This window comes from Pituophis catenifer, unplaced genomic scaffold, assembly GCF_029215685.1.
Source record: "Pituophis catenifer annectens isolate HBS135680 unplaced genomic scaffold, rPitCat1.0.hap2 SCAF_8, whole genome shotgun sequence".
NCBI lineage: Eukaryota > Metazoa > Chordata > Lepidosauria > Squamata > Colubridae > Pituophis > Pituophis catenifer.
Window position 1 is genome coordinate 15,040,627 of NW_027256888.1, and position 23,102 is coordinate 15,063,728.

Genomic DNA, 23,102 nt, shown 5'->3' on the forward strand with positions numbered 1-23,102 from the left:
ATCAGCTCTTTTCCAGTTCTCAGATAGTTTCCTGGTACTCCAAGAACTTTGAAAGATAAATTTCAATGACTCTGAAATCACGTCTGCCAGTTCTTTCAGAACTCTGTGGTACAGTCTATCAAGAGCTGGTGATTTGAATCTGTCTAGAGCTAACAGGTGTTCTCTTGCCTAATTTTTGCATATTTTAATTTGCATTCCTAACCTGTCATTTATGGTTCTGGTTTTGGTAAATTGAGCAGCATTTTCTATATGCATGAGGGCAGATGCAAAGTATGAATTAAGCAATTCTGCTCTTTCTTTACTACTTGTTACTTCTTTGCCATCTTCTCCCATTAGTAGACCTATTGTTTCTTTGATTTTTTTTTCTTGTTTTTTATGTGTTGGAAAAAACTTTGTAAATTGTTTTTTTACATTTGTTGCAAGTCTTACTTCATTCAAAGCCTTAGCTTTCCTAATTTCACCTTTGCAGGTTTGGGCTATTTGTTGGTATTGTGTCTTAGTTATGTGTCCCTCTTTCCATTTTTTGTAATTATCCTTTTTTGTCTCAGTTGGTCTTATATTTCTTTGTGCACCATGCTGTTTTTTTCTTGGTTTTCTTGTTTGTTTGTTTGTTTTTCTTTTTAGTGGTATTAAACTGGACTAGGCTTTTATAATTGTATTTTTCAGTTTCCCAAGTTTCTTGAGTTGATTTCCCCCTTAAGATTTTGACCCATGGCATCCTTCCCAAGCTCCCTCTGAGTTTGGCTCTTTTAAAGTCTTAAGATACTGATTTGATTATGTTCTGTTGCTTGTGCCTGTTTGATATTGAATTCTAATATAACATAGTCACTCTTCCCTAAAGTTCCTGCAACTTCAATCCTTCTGTCACTTCTCTGTTGGTAAGAATAAGATCCAGTATAGCTGTTCCTCTAGTTGCCTCACCTACCTTTTAGGTGATGAAATTATGAGCTAGGTTGGTCAAGAATCTGTTTGATGACACATTTGTTGCAGAGTTTGTCTCCCAGTTGATGTCAGGGTAGTTAAAGTCCCCCATTACTATTGTGCTGTGTTTCCTACATAGGTTGGTTAACTGATTAGCAAAAATTTCATCCATTAAATTAGCAAAAAGTTCTTCTATTAAAAGATGCTTCTACTTCTTCTTTATGGAAGACAGAATTGGCTATGTTTTTTAAAAAAAAACATAAGAATATGTTGTATGCAGTGAGAATCAGTTATTTAAAAAAGTGTATGTGAAGAAAAAAAGAAGAAATAGGATGAAAAAAATATAGGGATATTGAATGCATATAGTCTGGATACAAAAGTGAGCGGGTGTTATGAAATAAGTATGGTGGGTTCACTTTAGTTTATAGAAAAAATTAATAGTAAAGATATTCCACAACAAATCTAAATAGTAATAATGAAAGGAATGAGAGAGAAAGATGAGTGGTGATGTTCCATTCCTCAGAAAGAGAGGCGGGAGAATATCAAACAAGAGAAGGTAATGCATGAATTAAATCTGAGATATCTTTTAAAACAAGAAGTTTTATATTCTTCTTAAATATCAGAATTAACTAAATTTTAGAACTTCTCTATTTTTCTCTAATTATCAATGAAGTCTTATTACTCATGTGGCTTCAGCTGTCACAGAATGCAGCAGTGTGAGCAATTATTTGTGTGTTTCTAGACGAATATGTGTTATACTGTAAATCTACTCTGTGAGTTGCACTGCTTACAAATCTGCTTCTGGAACCAATTCATGGTGCCAGTTTTAACTTTGAAAGCCCTGCATGGCATGGGACTGGTTATTTTAAGGACCACCTCTACCTGATTACATCTTCCCACCCCACCAGATCCAGCAAAGAGGGTATACTGTCAATCCCATCCGCTAAAGAACGTCATTAGGAAGGTCCTAGGCACTGGACCTTTTCTGTTCCATTTTATAGAACGCTAGCTGATAACCCAGCATTGCCTGGGTATTTATTTATCCCAATCCTGTATTAGACAGGAAGAGCAACTTCACCCTGAGCCCTGATTTCGGCTAGAATTAAATTAGTTAAAAATGTTTTCCCTGTGCCCCCAAAAGCATCAAGTAAATGATACCACCTTGTTGTTTTGCTAGCTGATCAATGATCATTTGGTATGCTTTTTTCTGATCTTGATTTAGAAGTGGCTTCTTGTCTGCAATATATGCACTAAGATGTTCAACGTTGTAGTTCTTTTCTCATATGTAATCTGCATGAAGTATGTCATGTCAGTCTCGTAGTTGGTGCAGGCAGGCCGAGTTGCAGTAATGTTTTATTGATCATGGCCATACATTTGTCCTTAGGAATAATCAAAGCCTTGTTGAAAATGTCTGTATCAAACATAATTTCTAATATTGGATTTTCCCCTTTACCAAAGGGAGCCCCCTTGTGGAGTAATGTGAAGCCATTACTATGGCAATTCCACTGTGTTGCACAGTAGAAGCCATTTTAAGGCACAACAGGCTGCATCTTAACAGAACACACACCCTGAGGTAAAATAAAAATAAAATGAAATAAAAACATTAATTTTTTTCCAGAGAGTAAGTCATCTGTGTTTGGTTGAAATTGCTCGAGGCATTCCAAAATTATGCTGGAACACACAGCTATTTTTATATGTATATAGATTCCCTTGAAATGAGGCTAGTTCTTTTTAACTTTCTGGAAGTCACTTAAGGTTATGTCATCAGATTTGGAGACCATAGGGAACTGGCAAAATATTGAGATGGCTCCAGTATAATTAACAGCTGGTCTTCATCCAATCACTTTTCAATTTTGTGCCTTTTATAATTTTAACATTTTATTTGCTGTATGATGCCAAGAAGCATTTGATTATGTGATGGGCAGACATATAAATATGATGAATAAATAAATAAATGTAAATAACATTTCTGGTGGGATGTCAAAGAGAAGAATACATCCCAGAATACAAGACAGTGAATAATTTATTTTATTTACAGGAAACAGATTCTACGTGAATGTTAAGGAAAAACTTCCTAATGTAAGAGAGGCAGAAAGGTGGAACAATTAATCAAAGAGGTGATGACTATCTCCTATTAGATTTATTCAAATTTAGAACAGGAAATTGGATTTGATGGTTCACATTACCACTAACTATGATCCTTTGATTTTATGTTGTTTCCACAAAAACAAGGTGAACAATAAAGAGCCATAAATTCTACATATTTAAAAGTTTTTCCTACAGTTCTTTTGAATAAATTAATATTAGGTAACTATATCAAACATTGCCTTTATATTGTATCAGGAGCTCCAGTAACTCTGAGAGTTTCTAATTGAACTATGGATAGAATCAACACTATTTAATTACTGATTTCTGCTACTACTTTGTTAAGGTCTGATGGCCAGAAATACTCCTTAAAAACTTGGCAGGAAGGAGCCACCATCCAAATACCAAACTCTAATTGTCTGCCCTGTCTTGTCCTGAAGCCAAATAAATTAGAAAATATAATGGAGACACAGAGACAGTTCAGATAATACTCAGCAGGAAGTATTATCCTTAAATCAAGGAAGCACATATGAAAAAGAAAGGAAAAACTAACAGAAAATAGCAATAGCAATAGTACTTAGACTTATATACTGCTTCACAGTGCTTTACAGCCCTCTCTAAGCGATTTAGAGAATCAACATATTGCCCCCAACAATCTGGGTCCTCATTTTACTGACCCCAGAAGGATGGAAGGCTGAGTCAATCTTGAGCCGGTGATAATCAAACTGCTGGCAGTTGGCAGAATTAGCATTCTAACCAATGCACCACTATGGCTCATGTAAATATTGTAAATATTGCAATTATAATTGTTTTATGTCCTTTAGAGTTCTGTAAAAAATGTCACAGCAGCATATCCTGAAATTGTATTGAAATATGACTAACTAAACATTGTTGTGAGATAATCAGCAGAACGATAAAAGTTATATGTACAGTATGCTTTGAGTTTTGTTTTTTAAAAAATAAATATGTGAGTTAGAAAATAAATAAAATATTTAAATTAGTATCTATTAGCTATGTCCTTGAAAAATTCAAAAATAGATTTTAGAAATATCATTTTCTTCTGTTGAGTTTACTTATAGGGAGCTAGAATAAAAATGGTCCTAAGGTGATTTTATGGATAGTCATGATACTGCCATTATTTCAAGTGAATTTACACCAAGTCTTAATGTTTCAGCAAACGGATTTTTTTAAAAAAAAAAAAGACTACAAACTCATTAAATATTGCTCATAAGAGGGTGAAAGAAACAAGATGAAAACAGCCTGAATGACCTTCTATGAAATAAAGTGCATTCAGCACTAATAGAGCTAAGGATAGGTCATGAGGGAAATGCCTTCTAAATTCCTTCCATCTTCACCATATGGATGTACTAAAAGCTTTATAAATAATTTAGCAAACTGATGGACATGTTTTTAAACACTATTAAACCCACTGTTAAAGAAGTAGCACATTGGCAGGAAGTGTGGGAGTGAAAATGGAAAGCACATGGCTTCTATCTTGTGGTTATTGTAGAAATCAGAAGGGATGGTGTAAATGCAACTCTAAATTATGGCAGGTTTGCCAGACTTCAATTTAGCTTTCTGTCCAAGAAACACTTAAAGCAAAGCTATACATTAAGGCCATGCAATTCACTTCAAAAGCAGAAATGGACTTCAGTATGAGAAGACATGAAAATGGACTCCTTAAACCAGCCATGTCTTTTCCCATACACAAACATTATTCTTTTCAGGTATTTACGTGATCACACAGAAAAAAATATTTGGCTTAAGGAGCTCAAGAGATGTATTCGGTTGTGCCATCATATCAGGGGCGAAATTCAAAATTTTTCCCTACCGGTTCTGTGGGCGTGGCTTGATGGGCGTGGCAGGGGAATGATATTGCAATATCCCACCCCACTCTGGGGACAGCCAGAGGTAGTATTTGCCGGTTCTCCGAACCAGTCAAAATTTCCGCTACCGGTTCTCCAGAACCTGTTAGAACCTGCTGGATTTCACCCCTGCTTCATATGTTATGCCCTCTGAGTAACTGCACACTCGAACTACATTTAATCAAAAACGTAGAACATAGAAATGTTATAAAAGCCCTGTGTCTGTCTTCTTGCTAACACAGGTGGGACTAGGAAAATGTATTAATGAATATCCCCCACACACTTGAAAAGAAACACATGAATGGTCTATTCTTTTGTTCAAATCCCTCCACAATTACATGCAATAACCTAACACCTAGATTTGTGCTGAAAAACAGTTTCCCATTGCCCAAGAATTCCTAAGCACTTGAAGCTGAGTTCTCATAGAACTTAAAAACCATGCTTTGGAGAGCAATACATGCAGTGGTGGTACTCAGCCGGTTCTATCTGGTTCGGGCGAAACGGTAGTGGCAGTGGGAAGCTCCACCCACCCGCCTGGACGTCATCACATCCCGTTTTTGATGCTCTTGCCATGTGCGGAGGTGGCGTGCATGCGCACTCACATTTGCAAACCAGTAGCGAAAATAAGTGAATACTACCCCTGAATATATGTATAGATAATGAGACTCTTTTTTCATATCTCCTGGATGTGCACTACAGAGGAAGGCTGTTTATAATGTTAAAAACACAGCAGAGGGTGATTTTTTTCCATTTGAATCATTAATGCTAAATGCTTGAATCAACAAAATATTATTCAATTGTAAAAGAAAGAGGGGAGGATTGATACAATGGCATATCTGAAGGAAAAGCAGTTTATAAATTTAAATATATAAAAAGGACAGGCAGTTACGTATACTGCTTCCTTTAAAATGCACTTGTATATCTTCATATTCAAAATCACTTCTTGCTAAGGAATAGTATGGTAGTTACGTTATTTATAGGTTTCCTTAAATCATCCATATGTAATCAGGCTGAGTAAGATCTGTATCAGTTGCGCAAATGTTCTTATATGGTACTTGGTTATACTCATGAATGCAGTGCTACCAAGGATAATTCAAGCACAATCAATGCGATGGACAAAGATAAGTCCATGAAATTCATACTTCCCCACCCTGAGAAAGTTCCTAAACTTCAGCTAATTATTTTAAAAAAAAAAAAGGAAAGGGCTTGCCCATTCATATAAATAATAGTGAGATTTTCTTTTCCTAATCATCAACAGAGTATCTTAAAGTTATTTGTAAACTGGGAAAGTTGGCTGCTGTGGACAGATTATTCTATCTCATAATTGTTGAATACATGGAGAAATACAGCTGTGTTCCTTTATTTTCCATGTTGAGACTCGATTGGTAAATCGAATCTCAACATTTTACACTGAGGTAAAATGTTGCTTCAGAGAATTCCTTACGCTTCCTATATTTGAGAAGAAGAAATGGTTCCCACAATAACTTTCCTTCTATATAGGACTTTCCAACCGATGCCTTAACTCTTACAATTTTTTTAAATTGCAATTTTCCTGTAATAGCAATAGTGGCATTAATTTACATTTCAATTAAAAAGGCATATTTTTGCTTAAATAGAAGTGAATGAAACAGAGTCTTATCATTAGATCCTGATGTGTTTAAGAGCAATTTGTATATTTCCGATACATATCCTAATTTTGATTAATCTTACAATAAATCCTTAGATTAGATAAGGGGCATCTCTTAATAAAGTAGTGACTGTGCCTTTATGAAAGTTATTTTCCATTATGCTCTTCAAATTTTAATCTATCGCTTTCTGAAAAGCCATAATCATTCAAAAGGGAATAAAATAATGTTGTAGAAAAGATAGAAGAAAACATATTTTCTTCAAACAAAAGTTTGTGTATCATACAAGGAAATCTGGAAGAGTCCTTATCACTTACTATGCGTTTTAAAAGCTACTATGAATTTTAAAAGAGGAAATCAACTTTGAGAAAATCAAACAGACCTTCACTTTAGGGCCAAACTGAATTTTAAAAATAGATGTGAGCAAAGGGAAATATTTCTGAAGACAAATTATATTTTTCAGAAGTGTTAACAAATTCTGTGGGTTTCTATTACCACACAGGTATCATAACCATCAAAAATATGGAAAGTGAATGCATCAGAATTGTTAAGGATATTGATGTTGTGTTACCAACCAGCAGAGTAAATGCACAAGGAAACATTGCTGAGAGCAATGAATAAGAGATGTGCAAACTGGTTTATCAAAAGTTTACTTTATAGTGAAAAAACAATCTCATAGTCTTTAAACAAATTCCAAGTCTTTGCCAGTTAAATCAGTCCAGTGATACAAAGATCTTCTTACCACACAAACAGTAGTTGGTTAGAATAACAAACTCACTCTGGTTCACAAACCACGATGGTAGCAGATCCATCAAACGATGATTAGCAGAATGTTAGCAACTCCTCACTATGGCAGCATATCATACTCTGGTAGCATATCACATCATCTTCATACACAATGGCAGCATATCATAGCAGCAACTGAACACGTTACAATACCTTGCTTAAATACTCTCACAACCAGTCATTACCTAATTACAGCATGACTCAGCATTACAATAAATCAGCAAGAAAACTTTAAAGTGACATAATACATTTACAGATTAAAGTTACAGTACACTTATATTGCCTGGACAACTTGTTAGGCTCAAACCATAACCTAACAAGAATTACATTACAGCTACTGTATGGATTGACTGTAACATTCAATTATGGGAGCAGTTTAAAAATTCAGACTAAGAAATTTAGGAAATGCAAGTGATTTTCAGGGGTGGAATTGGGGGTAAAAAAAGATTTGTGCCATATGTGCCAACATACAAAGATGGCCTATTAATTGCTATTCTCTTTTGTTATTTAAATTTTAACAGAATACATCTATTAAAATATACACAGCACACCCTTGAACAGCAATTAAAGTAGTTTGCTAGTACAGCCCTTTAAAAACGGACAACATATCCAGATCTGAAATATACCTAATACCACCCAGTGAAATCCTCCTGCTATTACAAATCACTAACATTTCTGTGTTTATTTTCAGATCAGTATCTTCATGACCCACTTATCTAACTACGGGAATGACCGACTAGGGTTATACACATTTGTCAATCTGGCCAGTTTTGTTCAAAGCTGGACCAACTTGAAGCTGCAGACACTACGTCCAATTCAGTTGGCTCATAAATATTTTGAGCTCTTTCCAGAACAGAAGGACCCACTCTGGCAGGTAAGGTAACATTTATTTGATTGAACAGCAAGATCCCAATATTTATTTGCAATATCGTTGCAGTGAAACGTTGCCACTGCTTGGCAAAAAAAAAAAAAACAGAAAAGGAAAAATTAACATCAGACATTTTAATCTGTTTTGCATAGCTTGATAGATCCATTTCATTTCCTTTTCAAAATCAGCATGTTTTTCTAAGCACATTGCTTGGCAGAGAAGGAACTGGTGGTTACATTACCTTCATTAACACCTACCTGGAGTCAGGCTCTAAAGTATCAACTCTCAGCTTGGTTGATATTAATGAGAGAAAAAGAGAAATCAGGAGGAGAAGGGAAAACAGCTTTTAATTTTCCTGCTGTATTGCTTTACTGCTACTTGTTTTGATGCATTGGATTTGTGAGGTGAATTAACAATGAGATAAAGTAGACAATTATGTTATAGAATAATTAAGCTTTAAACACTGCATGTGACGGAGGTTCCTGAAACCTTTTCATATTTTATAAAGAGTAACAAACAGTCTAGAAGTCATTTGACAGCAAAGGAGGAACTTCAACCCTGTGCACCAAAAGGAAGGATCTTGCAATGGACTATGCACACATGGAAACCAATATGATGGGTTGACTCACCTGGTGCTCTGAAGGATGGATCCCCTGACCTGTCCTTCTAATGCCTAGTATTTTAAGGTGTGCTTAAAGGTAGTTTCCATGAGATACCGTATTTTTTGGACTATAAGACGCTCCGAAGTATAAGACACACCTAGCTTTTGAGGAGGAAATCTGCCTCCCAGCAATTTAATTCCTTGCAGCAAGCAGCAAATAAACTAGTCAGCTTTAGCACAGCCTGATTTAGCACAAGCAGCTGATTGGCAGTTGGATCAGCCTCCTGGAATACTATCAGCTGTTCCAAGCTGCAGTGGTTGCTGCCGTCACCGGCCATCACTGCTGCTACCTATCGCCGCTTCCACGTGCCCCATTTTCAGCCTGGACAGAATATTAAATATTCAGCTAGACAGAATATTAAAGATTTGAACATTACTTCAAACTAATTTGTTTTTGGTTTTTTTTTCAGAATCCATGTGATGACAGACGCCATCGTGATATTTGGTCTAGAGACAAAACTTGCGGTCACCTACCAAAATTTCTTGTGATTGGACCCCAGAAAACAGGTAAGAAATTATACAGTAAAAAAAAACCAACAGAAACAATAGCAACAACTGCTTTTAAACATAGTGAAACAATTTTGTATTGGATGTAGCGATTTTGTAAGTCTCCTGAACTGGAAAGCTATGAGAAACAATTTAGGCACTTTTTAGGACTCCCAAACTACCAATAACATGGCTGTTTTCCTCTAATAGTAAAAACAGTATAATGATCAATGTAAAACATTGTTAGTACAATGTAATGAAAATAAATTCGTAATATTAGCAAAGTTGTCATATAAATATATAGAAAATTTTAAGAAAAAACAATTTAATTTAATTATTTGTCATAAACCCATATAAAATTAATAAATCATTCCATAAGTGGGATTTTCTTCTTTCCCTTGGAATATATTTCTTGAAAACCATTCTTTATTTTTTTTAATACCTCTTTAAATTAAATACTGCTTTTTTCTGCATTATTATATAATCCTGATACTTTCTTTCCATTGTAGGAACAACAGCACTCTATTTATTTCTCCTGATGCATCCCTCCATAATTAGTAATCTTCCTAACCCAAAAACCTTTGAGGAAGTTCAGTTCTTTAATGGAAACAACTATCATAAGGGAATTGACTGGTAAGAATAGTAAGACAAAAGTTTTTAGCATATACTGAATCTCAGAGGGCTCATTATAGAAGTATTTGTGATACCTAAACAATTTTCAGATGAATTTTCTGGGCATAATTTTATCTAAGTATGATTTTCTTTATTTGTCATTATAATACCAATATTTGTATTCTTTATAACCAAATGCCATTCGGAAAAGACTTGTTTTGTTTGTTATTCATATCTTTCCATTTGTTTTTAATTAGGTTTTCTAAATGCCATATAAATAACAGTAATAAAGAAAAGAAGTTGTAGGTTGAAAATGTTTAAGAAAAGAAAGTAAAATTAATCAGAATTATCATAAAGCTTCTATATTTAGAATATACTTGTTCTGCCCCATTTCAAAAATATTATCATGTAGCTGAGGAAAATAGCAGGACCAGGAGACTTACATTATTACAGTGCTGTTTTTTTAAAAAAATTTACATGACAAGATGTTAAAGAGGATAATGAAAAAGGCTATTCTAAAGACACTATTTGCAGTATATATGCGTACTGAGAAGTAAATCCCAATTGATCCATTAAATGCATCAATAAATGTATTAGAAAGACAGAAACAGCTTCAAAGAATAGCTAGGCAAGAAAACTGAAAATAAGAGAACTTTGGAGAAAGTTACATGCAGAATTCCATGGTTCTACTTAAAAGTCATAATATACTGTAAATAATAGACAGAAAATGGCAATCAGCATGCTCAAAGACCTAGAACTACTCCAAAATGTAAAATGTGACGAGTCTGGAGCATTTTAATTTAGAATAAGGAGACAGAAATTGTACAATAGACTGCTTTAATAAGGACTTCTTCTTCTCAAAATAATAGTACCTGAGATCATACAATTATATTTACTTTCACTTACCCTGTTTCGCTGAAAATAAGCCCTATCCCAAAAATAAGCCCTAGCATGGTTTTTATGTATGTGCCTAATATAAGTCCTACCCCCAAAATAAGCTCTATTTAAGAGTCTGTACAATCAGCCTCCTGCCTCACCGTGAGCAAGCAGAAGAAGTGGGCCTCCTGTACATGGAGGAAAAAAATAAGATAACCCCTGAAAATAAAACCTAGTGCCTATTTTGGAACTCAAAAGAAAAGAAGACCCAGTCTTATTTTCGGAGAAACACGGTAGATACATTATACCCCTTATCTATGTTTTCAAAAGTTTATTTTGGCAAGATGAAAAATGTTTTGTTTTTGTTTTAAATCATCGCTGCTGATTTTGAATTTTACTTGCAGGTATATGAATTTTTTCCCTACCCCTTCAAATATCACTGCTGATATTTTGTTTGAGAAAAGTGCCAACTATTTCCATTCTGAAGATGCTCCCAAACGTGCAGCATCCTTGATACCCAAAGCAAAAATCATCACCATCCTCATTGATCCATCCGACAGAGCCTACTCCTGGTATCAGGTAAGATTCTCCTAATGAAAAAGGTGAGTTCGCAATTGTAAGAAATCAGACCAAAAGCCATCACTCTCACAGCAAGCTAACTATTTATAGTGCTTTATTTAATGTAATAAATTACACAGATGAAGCGTGCTTTTGTCTGCTGTCATTGCCGTCAGAAGGCCCTGGGAAGAAACCATTAGCAATCAGCTCTATATCACTGAAACAAAATGTTGCATAGTTCTATCTGCGCAAGCAAAGCTTTTGTTGCAACCTCCTATTGTATTGCAGTATTAAATTATAATACAAGTGAACCTCAGATGGTGAAATTTGAGTTTAATTGTTGATGACAGTCTGAAATCTACAACTCTGTGCAATTCCCAGTTCTTTTATTTTTTAAATCCTACTCACTTAGCACCCATATTACTGAGGATAATGACTTCTATTGAGGCATTGTGCGATAATCAGTTACCGCTATCTAATTAAAACAGCATTATTTAAAATTTATAAAAGCCTTAAGAAAATCGTTCTGTGATTTCCCTTATGTGTGACTGCATGGTCTTCATAGAACTGTAAAGATGGCAGGGACCACAAGAATCATTTCATGCAATCTTTTGCAAGGAAAACAAGAAGGAAAGTCAGAAGAAATATTGATTTCTCAGGAGGACACATATCAGAACTCTAAAAAAGATCCCATACCTTAACACATAATTATGTCTTATATCTCTAGAGAAAGAAGCATGAAAGAGAGGTTCACTCAAAGGTCTTAAAGTTAAAGGGAGGTTTTACACAAATATGAGGATATTTGAAATCGAACCAACGTAGGACTTTAAAAGTCAAAAGCAGCATTTTATAGTCACCTTGTCACTGAACAATAGTAGGTACTACAAAACAACTGTAAGTGCTACAAAAGGCTAGGCCCGTGATGGCGAACCTATGGCACGCGTGCCACAAGTGGCACACAGAGCCATATATGTGAGAACACGAGCGTTGCGCTAGCTCAGCTCTAGCGCGCATGCGCGCTCCAGCCAACTGATTTTCGGGCCTTGCAGGCCCACTGGAAGTCAGGGAATGGGCTGTTTCCAGCATCCAGAGGGCCTCCAGGGGGTAGGGAAGGCCATTTTTGCCCTCCCCAGGCTTCTAGAAAGCCTTTGGAGCCTGGGGAGGGCAAAAAACGGGCCTACCGGGCCCACTGTGCCATCATGTACCAAAAGTGGGGGGAGAATGGGAGGGGTTGCGCGCACATGCACGGGGGGCAGGGCACATTGAATTATGAGTGTGGGCACGCACGCATGTGACCCCCCCCCGCCCTACCCCTGCTTTTGGCACACAACGACAAAAAGGTTAGCCATCACTGGGCTAGGCATATCCTCACAATATACTTTTTATCATCATAATGTTATTGTAGGAAAAAAATAAGACTCTTGGGTATCTAAAAACTAACCATTTTATGATAGGAACATTTTTGTGGTACATACACTCTAACAAATCTATTAGTCTTCCAGGTACTGCAAGATACTTTATTATATTTCATTAGAGGGGCCACGTGGAAAATCAATTAGATTTGATAAAAGGCACTGGTAAAAAATTATTAGGAAACTCTCAGCTATCTTGTGGTCATTTAACTTTGTATTTTTCCCAATTAGCATCAGCGTTCTCATGAGGACTCGACTGCTCTAAAGTTCAATTTCTACGAAGTAATTGCTTCAAATGATGGGGCACCATCTGAACTAAAGGGCCTACAGAAAAAATGTTTGATACCTGGCTGGTATGCTGTCCATATAGAAAGATGGCTAAAATATTTCCCCTCTTCCCAGGTAATTGCCTTTTCACTAAATAATTTTCTGCAATAAATGTCCATCGTTACCTTATAACTTGTGCAACATTGAACATGTTTAATGATGGATTGTAAGATGTTTAACAATGAACTAATAAACCTCTTGTTCTTTTCCTTAAAACACAAAGCACGTTAGACACAGAAATCAATTCCTAAAATGTAAAATTACTTTCAAAAGAATTGAAATCTCTTACCAATTAAATACTGAAGATTCATACTGAGGAAATTAGAATTAGAAATTAGATTTATTTTTGAAGAATAAATCTAGAAGTTTCAAGGAAAGAGACTTACAGTAGTGGCCAAAATTGTGGAAACCTTTTGGGAAAAGTGTATTTTTGAGGTTTGATGGCTAATAACACCACTTTTTTTGGAGTTTCAAGATAATCATATTCCACTGCTGGAATGGCCTGGGAATAGCCCAAACTTTAATCTATGGAGCCGACTAAAGAAACTTGTTAATCAGAAGCGACCCAGCAATAAAACCCAGTTAATAGAAGCAATCATTCAATCTTGGTTTCACATTATAACAGCTGCAGAACTCAAAGACTTGGTTCACTCCATGGGAAGACGTTGTAAGGCCATAATTCATGTTAAAGGTTACCCGACTAAGTATTAACTGACATGGTGATAATTTTTGTATATCTCATTTTTTCTATGGTGATAATTTTTATATATCTCATTTTTTTCTACGTGTTTCACTTTCCTTCTTTATACTGTAACTGCTATTCTAATAGCAAATCCTTCATAAAAGTTATTGCATTACATTCCTGATTACATTATCTTTCCATGTAATGTAATTTTCCATGATATGTAATTTTATGGTACTACTCCAAAAAAAAAAAAAAGTGGTGTTATTAGCTAGTTTTAGAAAATACACTTTTCCCAAAAGGTTTCCACAATTTTGGCCATTATTGTACGTAAGCATTAGATTTCAGCCATAATCCAAAGTTTCTGAGTAGGTAATTTTATGCTAACCAGTCTCATTACTATTGAGAAATTAAAGAAGTCTGCATCAGTGATGATAAAAGATAAAGAAGACATGCAATAAAATGAACTATTCAGTGAACTTCAAAGAAGAATATGCACATCTAGTATCTAGTATTAACATCTCTGGCTTGGAAAGCATTTTCGCCAGTAGACCTATTTTGAGTTGGCAAGATTGGCAGGCGGACCAACACAACTTGGCATATCGGTGGTGTTTACTACTATTTGCATTTTGGTACTACCATAGAGGAAGGAAGTCCTAAATGAAATTAATGACTTCAGACCAATTGAACTCAATCAACAATTGTGCATGACACATAGGTTCTATCTGGTTTCTTGATCTTCCATTTGTGGTACATGAACTGGAGTAAAGAGTGAGCTGCTGTCAGCCAGTTGGGTAATTTATTTGCATAGTTGTCACTTTGCCATACCAGCAGCCAGATCAGTTGGCTGGCTAGTTTTAAACTCGTATAATAAACTTGTTTAAACTTTGTCTCAAAAGTGTGAAAATCTGGAGCAGGGGTCGGCAACCTTAAACATTCAAAGAGCCATTTGGACCCATTTCCCACAGAAAAGAAAACACCAGGAGCCACAAAAACCCTTTGACATCTAAAAGGAAGATATCACTGCATATATCGTTTTTTACCTTTATGCTATGTAAAAGTAAAAAAAAATCAATGAAATGCTACAGGGAAAACAAATTTTTATTTCTGCATGCAACAAAAACATTTTGAACTCCGAAAAAAAGTCACTAGGTTGAAAGTTACTTTCAGATAAAATACTTAATGTCTATTTAAGTCCTCGTATTTATAAAATAAAAAGCCGAACTTAAATTGTCCATAGGGTCTCATCAGCAGTGAAAGCAAATGAATCTGCCCATATACCATTAATCATGCTGTTTCCTTCTGAAACTTTTCTTTTCTTGAAATTATCCATTGTTGGCCTCCCAGGGGTCAAAAATCTCAATAAATCGCTTATTGGCAGGTGTTGCACATTGGTGGTTGTGACGTATATTTTGAACAACAGGGAGTCGCAGCAGAGGAATGAAAGGGCCACATGCGGCTCCAGAGCCGCAGGTTGCTGATCCCTGGTTTAGACTATATTGTATATGCACATGCACACACGCACACACACACACACACACACACACAAACACACACACTCACACACCTGTTTATATCTACTGCCTTCTAAGCAAACATGTACAAAATCGATAGACATTCAGGCAGATATAACTTTTCAACTGGCATAAAAGCCTTCACTCTCTACTTATGATAAGCTTAATTTTTATAATACAGTTTTAACTGAGAAATTTTGAAGTATGGAATTGACATTGACTTCAGGGATTTTAAGATGAAAGTCTTATTGATTACCTGTAGAACTCATAACTTTATCATTGCTTTCAATCAGCAAAGTGACTTTTCAGACTGAAATCCCTAAAGCAACTGAGTCATCAAACTTCCCACTTCTGCTTGTGAGCTCAAACTAAGTTGTCAGCGTCTGGTTCGTTTATCACTGATTCTATTTATGATTCCAATTACTGAAATTATTTCACAAACTATGTGGAACCAATCTGAAATTGGCTTTATCTAGAACTGTCTAGAGTATGGATTCTGTCTCATGTTTTAAATAAGAATTATTTTATGTATATATTCTTAAAGGCACATTCAAAAGTTCAGTGTACTGTTTCTGGGACTTATTTGGGAAATTCTATTTCTGAAATGTTAATTCTCAGAGCAGGAAATTTTAATGTTCTTAGTTTAAGTGTATGCCATTGAGTGTAGCTTCCTTTTTTCAAGGAAGGTTAATAAATGCAACTGTTTTCCTATAGCAACTTGGTCTCAGGGACTATCTTAAGATTGACCTATTTTGTCCTTCTTTTAAAGTTGGAATGTGGAATTATCTTCCTAGTATTTAAGAAATGAAGCACGGTGACCACTAGTACTCTTACTCCAGTTTGACCACTATTATCATGCTCAATTAATGGCGTGGGAAAAACCAAAGTTGACTAGGCCATCCAAAGCAATCCTAATGCCTCACAGGAGATGTGTTTGTCTTCCTAAGCCAAGTAAAATGAGACAATCTTAACTTTTTTCCAAATGCATAAATCATGCTGTTATTTCACATTTCCAAATTCATACTTCCAAATTTCATACAAAGAGCTGCTGATCCAGTTCTACAAAGGAATTATTGAGTCTGTTATCTGCACTTTCATAACTGTCTGGTTTGGCTCTGCAACCAAACAAGACAGACACAGACTTCAACGGATAATTAGATCTGCAGAAAAAACAATTGCTACCAACCTGCCTCCCATTGAGGACCTGTATACTGCACGAGTCAAAAAGAGGGCTGTGAAAGTATCTACAGATCCCTCACATCCTGGACATAAATTGTTTCAACTCAAAACGACGCTATACGGCATTGCACACCAGAACAACTAGACACAAGGACAGTTTTTTCCCAAATGCCATCACTCTGCCTAACAACTAATTCCCACAACACTGTCAAATAATTTACTAAGACTATATTACTATCATTCTTCTCTTCCTTACTAGTATCTATCTCTTCCCACTTATTACTATAACCATGTTGCTTGTATCTTTCAATTTATATTGTTTTTATTTGTTTCCTAGTATGATTTGATAGCTTATTAGTAACTTTGGCTATCACTAAGTGTTGTCTCTTTTTATTCTTGATGAATGTATTTTATTCTCCTTATGTACTGTACATTGAGTGCATATACACCAAAGATAAATTTCTGTGTGTCCAATCACACTTGGCCAATAAAGAATTCTATTCTATTCTATTCTATTCTATTCTATTCTATTCTATTCTATTCTATTCTATTCTATTCTATTCTGTTCTATTCTTTGAGTTTTATATTTAAATAAATAATTAGCATTATCTCTACAGTTGTTAATTATTGATGGACAGCAATTAAGAAGTGACCCAGCTACCGTGATGGATGGAGTTCAGAAGTTTCTGAGTGTTTCTCCTCATTATAATTATTCTGATGCATTAACGTGAGTTGCATTTCTTCTTAAACTTCTGTATTTTGCATTAGTATCATGTTATGTTTGCGATAGTAGTTTACTCTTTTAAAAGCCTGTTAATAGACTGCAAATATGAAGATAAGGGACTGTCTAGCTGTGATTGCTTTTTTGTAACATATTCACATTTTTCTTATTTCAAATGGCTATAGAAATGGGCACTGAAATGAGAAACAGTGTACAGCTGTTGTTATCTGCATCAAGAAAAACCTACTTTCTGCTTTCCAACCTATATAATTGTGACAAAAGAATTCTATAGAGCATAATGAAAAGGTGGTCCTCGACATACAACAGTTTGTTTAGTGACTGTTCAAAGTTACAGTGGCACTGAAAAGAGTGAGTTATGACGGGTGGTGGGTTTCGGATTATCATACTACCGGTTCACCCCGTGCACGCTTGCTTATGCATGTGCCCAGTTCGCGCACATGCCTGCCTTTCACACATATGCTCGGCCTTCTGTGCATGAGCTTTGCTCGCGCACGTGCCTTCTGTTCATGTGCCCAGCCTCAAAAACATGCCTAAATAGGATGACATAGAGCCGGGGTGGCCCACCCGTGATTTCCGCTACCGGTTCGGGTAAACCAGTCCAAACCGGCTGAATGCTACCTCTGGTTATGACCAGTTTTCACACTTAGGACTTTTGCACCATCCCGATGGTCAGGTGATCAAAATTCAGACGCTTGGCAACTGACTCATATTTATGACGATTTCAGTGTCCTGGGATCATGTGATCAGCTTTTGTGACCTTCTGACAGGCAAAGTTAACGAGGAACTCAAATTCACTTCACAACTGTGTGATTCGTTCAACAACTGTAGCAATAAAGGTTGTAAAAGGGGGCAAAATTCACTGAATAAATGTCTCCTTGACAGCAAAAATGTTGGGCTCTATTGTGGTCGTAAATCGAGGACTACTTGTAAGCTCCTTTTAATAGTGTGTTAGCCCAATGCCTAGTGAAATATATAAATGGGCCTAAATGATATTGAATTCTATCTACATCCTTCAAAAAAATCGACCAAAGAAATAATTATTGCCAATTAAACATTTTCTTCCAAATATATTTCTTGGAAACAAATATATTGTTTGCAATATAATCCTACAGCTTCATTTCTTTTCTGGTGCACAGCGAGCAATACTATTTCTCCTCTTGGGAAATTACTGAAAACCAGCAAAAGGCCTTTGCTATGCACAAGGAAGACTGGGAAATCCAAGCTAGAAGTGAACTCCTCTCAGCGTATCCATTTAATCAATGATTTATTTAGTTTTAATTGATACCACTACTAAAGATTATTTGGGTGGTGAGGATTAATGCCCTAATAGACTGAGTTGGAAAAGTAATTTCTCTTTTGTCTGAAATGTGCTGTCGTGAGTGTATATATATAGGAATATTGCTATTATTGGAAAAAAGCCCAAGGCAAAAAAAAAAAACAAAAAACTGGGAGCAAGCTCATTATTGCTACATTCCAACCAATAATTCATTGGCCTTCCAAGGCATCTGCCAAATTTAATTAAATTTCTCAGTGTTTTTTACAGCTGCCTTTTTCACTCTTCTAAGTATGTCACAGGTCCCAAAACAATATATTCAATAGCAAGAACTGTCTCTGGCTGATTCCCTAATGTGCATTCTGAAATCCACTGAAATGTATCCATCCCCAACTTTGAAAAGTAAATTAACCACTCGCTTACACCCAGATGATTTTCTGCAATAAATAGCTTGCTGTGGGATATTGTCCTCTCCCTATGCCCACCTTCACCTATGCAATATTTTAGGTTTGATCCTCAGAAAGGATTTTGGTGCCAACTGCTGGATGGAGGAAAAATAAAATGTCTGGGGAAAAATAAAGGCCGAAAATACCCTCCCATGGATCAAGAGGTATTATTTTAATTGAAACATTATTGTTATTTAGTGTAATACTTACCATATTTTTTGGAGTATAAGATGCTCCAGACTACCTTTTTTGGGGAGGAAAACTGGGGAAAAAAAATCTGCCTCTGCCTCCCAGCAATTTGCTTCCTTGCAGCAAACAGCAAACAGCCCATTTCAGTTTCAGTTTCATTTTCAGCACAGCCTGATTAGCACAAGAAAAAAAAAATCTGCCTCTGCCTCTCAGCAGTTTGCCTCCTTTCAGCAAATGGAGCGTGCAGCAATAGGCAATGGTATTCCCTGCAGCCTGAAACAGCTGAGGGTCGGGAGGCCAATCCAACCGACAATCAGCTCTGCTGAAGCTGAAATGGGCTGTTTGCTGCAAGGAGGTAAATTGCTGGGGGGGCAGAGGCCAAAAGGTGGGGGCCGACAGATGGGCGGGACCACATTTGGTGTATAAGACACACCCAAATTTTCACCCTCTTTTAGGTGGGGAAACTGTGTCTTATACTCCAAACAATATGGTAGTATGGCCTGAAAGGGGGAATTTGGCTGTATGTGTGTGCATCAAAATCATTGAAAAGACTTGTTTCTGTTTCAAAAGGAGTGTAAATGCAGTATCTGAAAAAGATACTGAAAAAGATTTATTTAGTTTAAACAGGTGCACCACTCAGGCATTCATGCATTCATAAGCATCCTTTGCAAATAATTTTCAAAAGATGTCTGACCCTAACAATAACCATATATCATCACTGGGAACAGCATGAACTTCACATTTTGGAAGAACACTTGGCAAGGAGCCTTCTTCTCTTTTTGTTATTGATGCTCAACTTTTATTTGTATTTTTCCTTCCGATGTAATCTGTACAGTCATCACAGAGAATAGTCATTGCTCGTTCTTGCTCTTTTCATTGCTCAGCTGAGCAAATAAAGGACAAAGAAGGCCATGGGGCCCAGAGGATTTGAAGGCTGTAAATTGCTTCTCCCACCTGAAGAAGCTTCTTGTGGAAGTGTAGGATACCCAGTGGTGGGATTCAGCCAGTTCGCACCTATTCGGGAGAACCAGTTGTTAACTTTCTAAGCAGTTTGGAGAACTGGTTGTTGGAAGAGATCTCCTTTTGGTTTTTCCCACTTTATAGGGCTAATCCTGTAAGGAAGGCAGGAAGGAAACATTGTGGTGTTGTTTCTAGCCTAATCTTTATTGCCCTGCTTACAGAAACTGCCTCTCTGGTTAACCCTTATTACATTGTAACAGCTAATGTGAAGCGCCCATCGACGTGAGTAATGTTGAGTTGGCCACGCCCACAGTCACATGACCACTGAGCCACTCCTACCCAGCTGGTCATTAGGGCAGAGAACCGGTTGTTAAATTATTTGAATCCCACCACTGAGGATACCCAACTTTTAATGTTGCTCCTGATTACTGTTATGAGTATGTGACACCAATTATTCTTTCCATACTTGATTTGCCATAAATACAAACCCAAAATAATTTGTTCTGACCCAGCTGCCCAAACACGACAAACCCTCTGTAGTTGAAGTAATGATTCCTTTATTAGGAGTGCAAAAATTTCTCTCTCACTGCAGGCTAACAAGTCTGTCCGGCAGGGAGATGAATAGTTGTCTGCCACACCTATTCATCTCTGCCCCTGCCTTTTATCCCTAGAGCTAGGGTGGGGCTTCGCTAGCAGCAGTGTCTCTTCCTTCTCAAGGGTCAGCCCACAGATTTCCATTGCTCTCCTCTGTCTTCTGCACATCCGCGTGTCAGGCACTGGACCCAGCTGTTCCTCCTCTTCCTCATCAGCCACCTCCAGACCTGGGGGCTGTTGACTCTCCATCTGAGGTCTGATGGACGGCCCAGCCTCCATCTCTCTCTCTCTCTCTGCCAGTTCCATTCCCTCTTCCCCCTCGGAGCGCTCAGGTTGCCTTGATGCTGACCCCAACTCCCATGCCACTCCTCATCTGATTCGGCTGCTGGAGGGGCTGGCGGCCTACAGGCCACAACGTAATTATTTGAACAAATGGTAATGTTAGTTCCCAGGTTAGCCTCCTTTTTCAATAAATTGTATGGATTCAGATGCTGATATAACATATATACTACATATAAGCCCGTCAGTAGATAAGCCCACCCTTGAATTTTTAATGCAAATACTATGAAAAATGCAGCTACATGGATTACTTTACCTGCATTTTTCATGGTATTTGCATTAAAAATTTAAGTGGGCTTATCCATGGATGGGCTTATATGTGAGTATATATGGAAAATATGGTACTTTAAAAAAGTCATGGATAAGCCCACCTGCAAATAAGTCAAGTCCAATTTTGGAGTGCCTTGTGGCACCTAAAATTCTTGGCTTGTCCACAAGTATATGTGGTAATCGATCAGTGCATACCAGCGGTGGGTTCTACTTACCTTTACTACCGGTTTGCAATGGGAGCACGCATATGTGCAGAAGCTTCTACGGATACGCAGATTGTCAATTATAACGTCGGGGCAGATATGAGGAGCCTCCCACCACTTTTACTACCGGTTCTAAAGAACCGGACAGAACTGGGAGCAACCACCACTGGTGCATACCATTGTACAGATTTTGTCTAGATTTTGACACCAATAGCCAAACTGACTTTTCTTTTTTTCTTGCCTTTTTCTTGGCATGGAAAGATTTCTTCCCATTTATTTATTTATTTATTTATTTTATTTTTGAATTTGTATACCGCCCTTCTCCCTGAGGACTCAGGGCGGTGAACAGCCAGATAAAAACATCAAATACATTTGCTCAACATCCTGGAGATTATAGAGGTATACCATTATTTAATAATAATAATAAAAGATTAGATATTCCCATCTTCTGAAGCACATGGTTATGCAAGATAATGATTTGTTGGCTGTATATCCTGCTTTTTCTCCTAAAAATTCTAAACAATACCTAGAGAGTTCAGAATTATTTGTGCTGCAATAAGAACCTAGAATTAGATTGGGCCAGTGGTGAAATCCAAATTTTTTTACTACCAGTTATGTGGGCGTGGCTTGGTGGGCGTGGCAGGGGAAGGATACTGCAAAATCCCCATTCCCTCCCCACTCCTGGGGGAAGGATATTGCAAAATCTCCATTCCCACCCCACTCTGGGTCAAGCCAGAGATGGTATTTGCCGGTTCTCCGAACTACTCAAAATTTCCACTGCTGGTTCTCCAAACTGTTGAAAATTTCCACTACCGGTTCTCCAAACTGCTCAGAATTTCCGCTACCAGTTCTCCAGAACCTGCTGAATTTCACCCCTGGATTGGTCTTATAATAAATGTCCATGTCTGAGTATGAATTTAAACCTGAGTCTCCCCACTCTTAATCCAATACTTCAAACATTACAATCACACTTGTTCCTATATGCAGTTGACGTACAAGATCAAACAATTAATCTGTGATCAATTTATAGTTAGTTAATTCAAAAATGTATGAATAGTTAAATATATGTATTTCTCACTCTTTGCGAATCTTCTGCATAACTTGGAATTATATTTTATGTCATGGGATATTTTTCAGAAATGAAGCATGAAACTAAAACATTGTTAACTATCTGAAAGTTATTTTTTTTTTCCCTTATTCTCAGTCTAGGACATTCCTTTCAAATTACTACAGAGATCACAACGTGGAGCTGTCCAAATTGTTGCACAGACTGGGACAACCTTTGCCGTCCTGGCTAAGACAAGAGCTCCAGAAACTGAGATAGCACAGAACAGAAGTGAAACCACTTTGTCCTGCCCTTCACTTCCTGGCTCACTCTCAGCTGTCAATCGAAGATCTGATGATATTAAGGACATAAAAAAAAAAAAGGCTGCACCAAAAACAAGCAAATCAAACAATCAGAGCTTTGAAGTATTATCCTTTATCCATTATGGGATTCACATATATTCTGCATATCCGGTAACTGTACTATATATGACTATATGACCTAGAGTTATCACCATATATGACAAATTACAGTTTGTCAGGAGAAAGAATGGATGCATCTCACCATGGATTGCAAGGTTTGTA

The 23,102-nt window shown here is 36.8% G+C and overlaps 1 protein-coding gene across 2 annotated transcripts in view; it reads left to right on the forward strand.

The window, feature by feature from the left end:
* The window catches only part of LOC139320031 (bifunctional heparan sulfate N-deacetylase/N-sulfotransferase 4), a 142,967-nt gene extending 120,170 nt beyond the window's left edge, over positions 1–22,797 (forward strand). Inside the window, exons 6-13 of one of the 2 annotated variants that reach the window (XM_070948133.1) lie at positions 7,974–8,156; positions 9,222–9,318; positions 9,807–9,930; positions 11,190–11,364; positions 12,987–13,157; positions 17,075–17,184; positions 18,980–19,082; positions 22,678–22,797. In XM_070948133.1, the coding sequence (XP_070804234.1) occupies positions 7,974–8,156; positions 9,222–9,318; positions 9,807–9,930; positions 11,190–11,364; positions 12,987–13,157; positions 17,075–17,184; positions 18,980–19,082; positions 22,678–22,797 (1,083 nt within the window). The remainder of the gene's footprint in view (positions 1–7,973; positions 8,157–9,221; positions 9,319–9,806; positions 9,931–11,189; positions 11,365–12,986; positions 13,158–17,074; positions 17,185–18,979; positions 19,083–22,677) is intronic. The other variant, XM_070948134.1, reaches the window with a different exon arrangement.
* Positions 22,798–23,102: the final 305 nt, after the last annotated feature.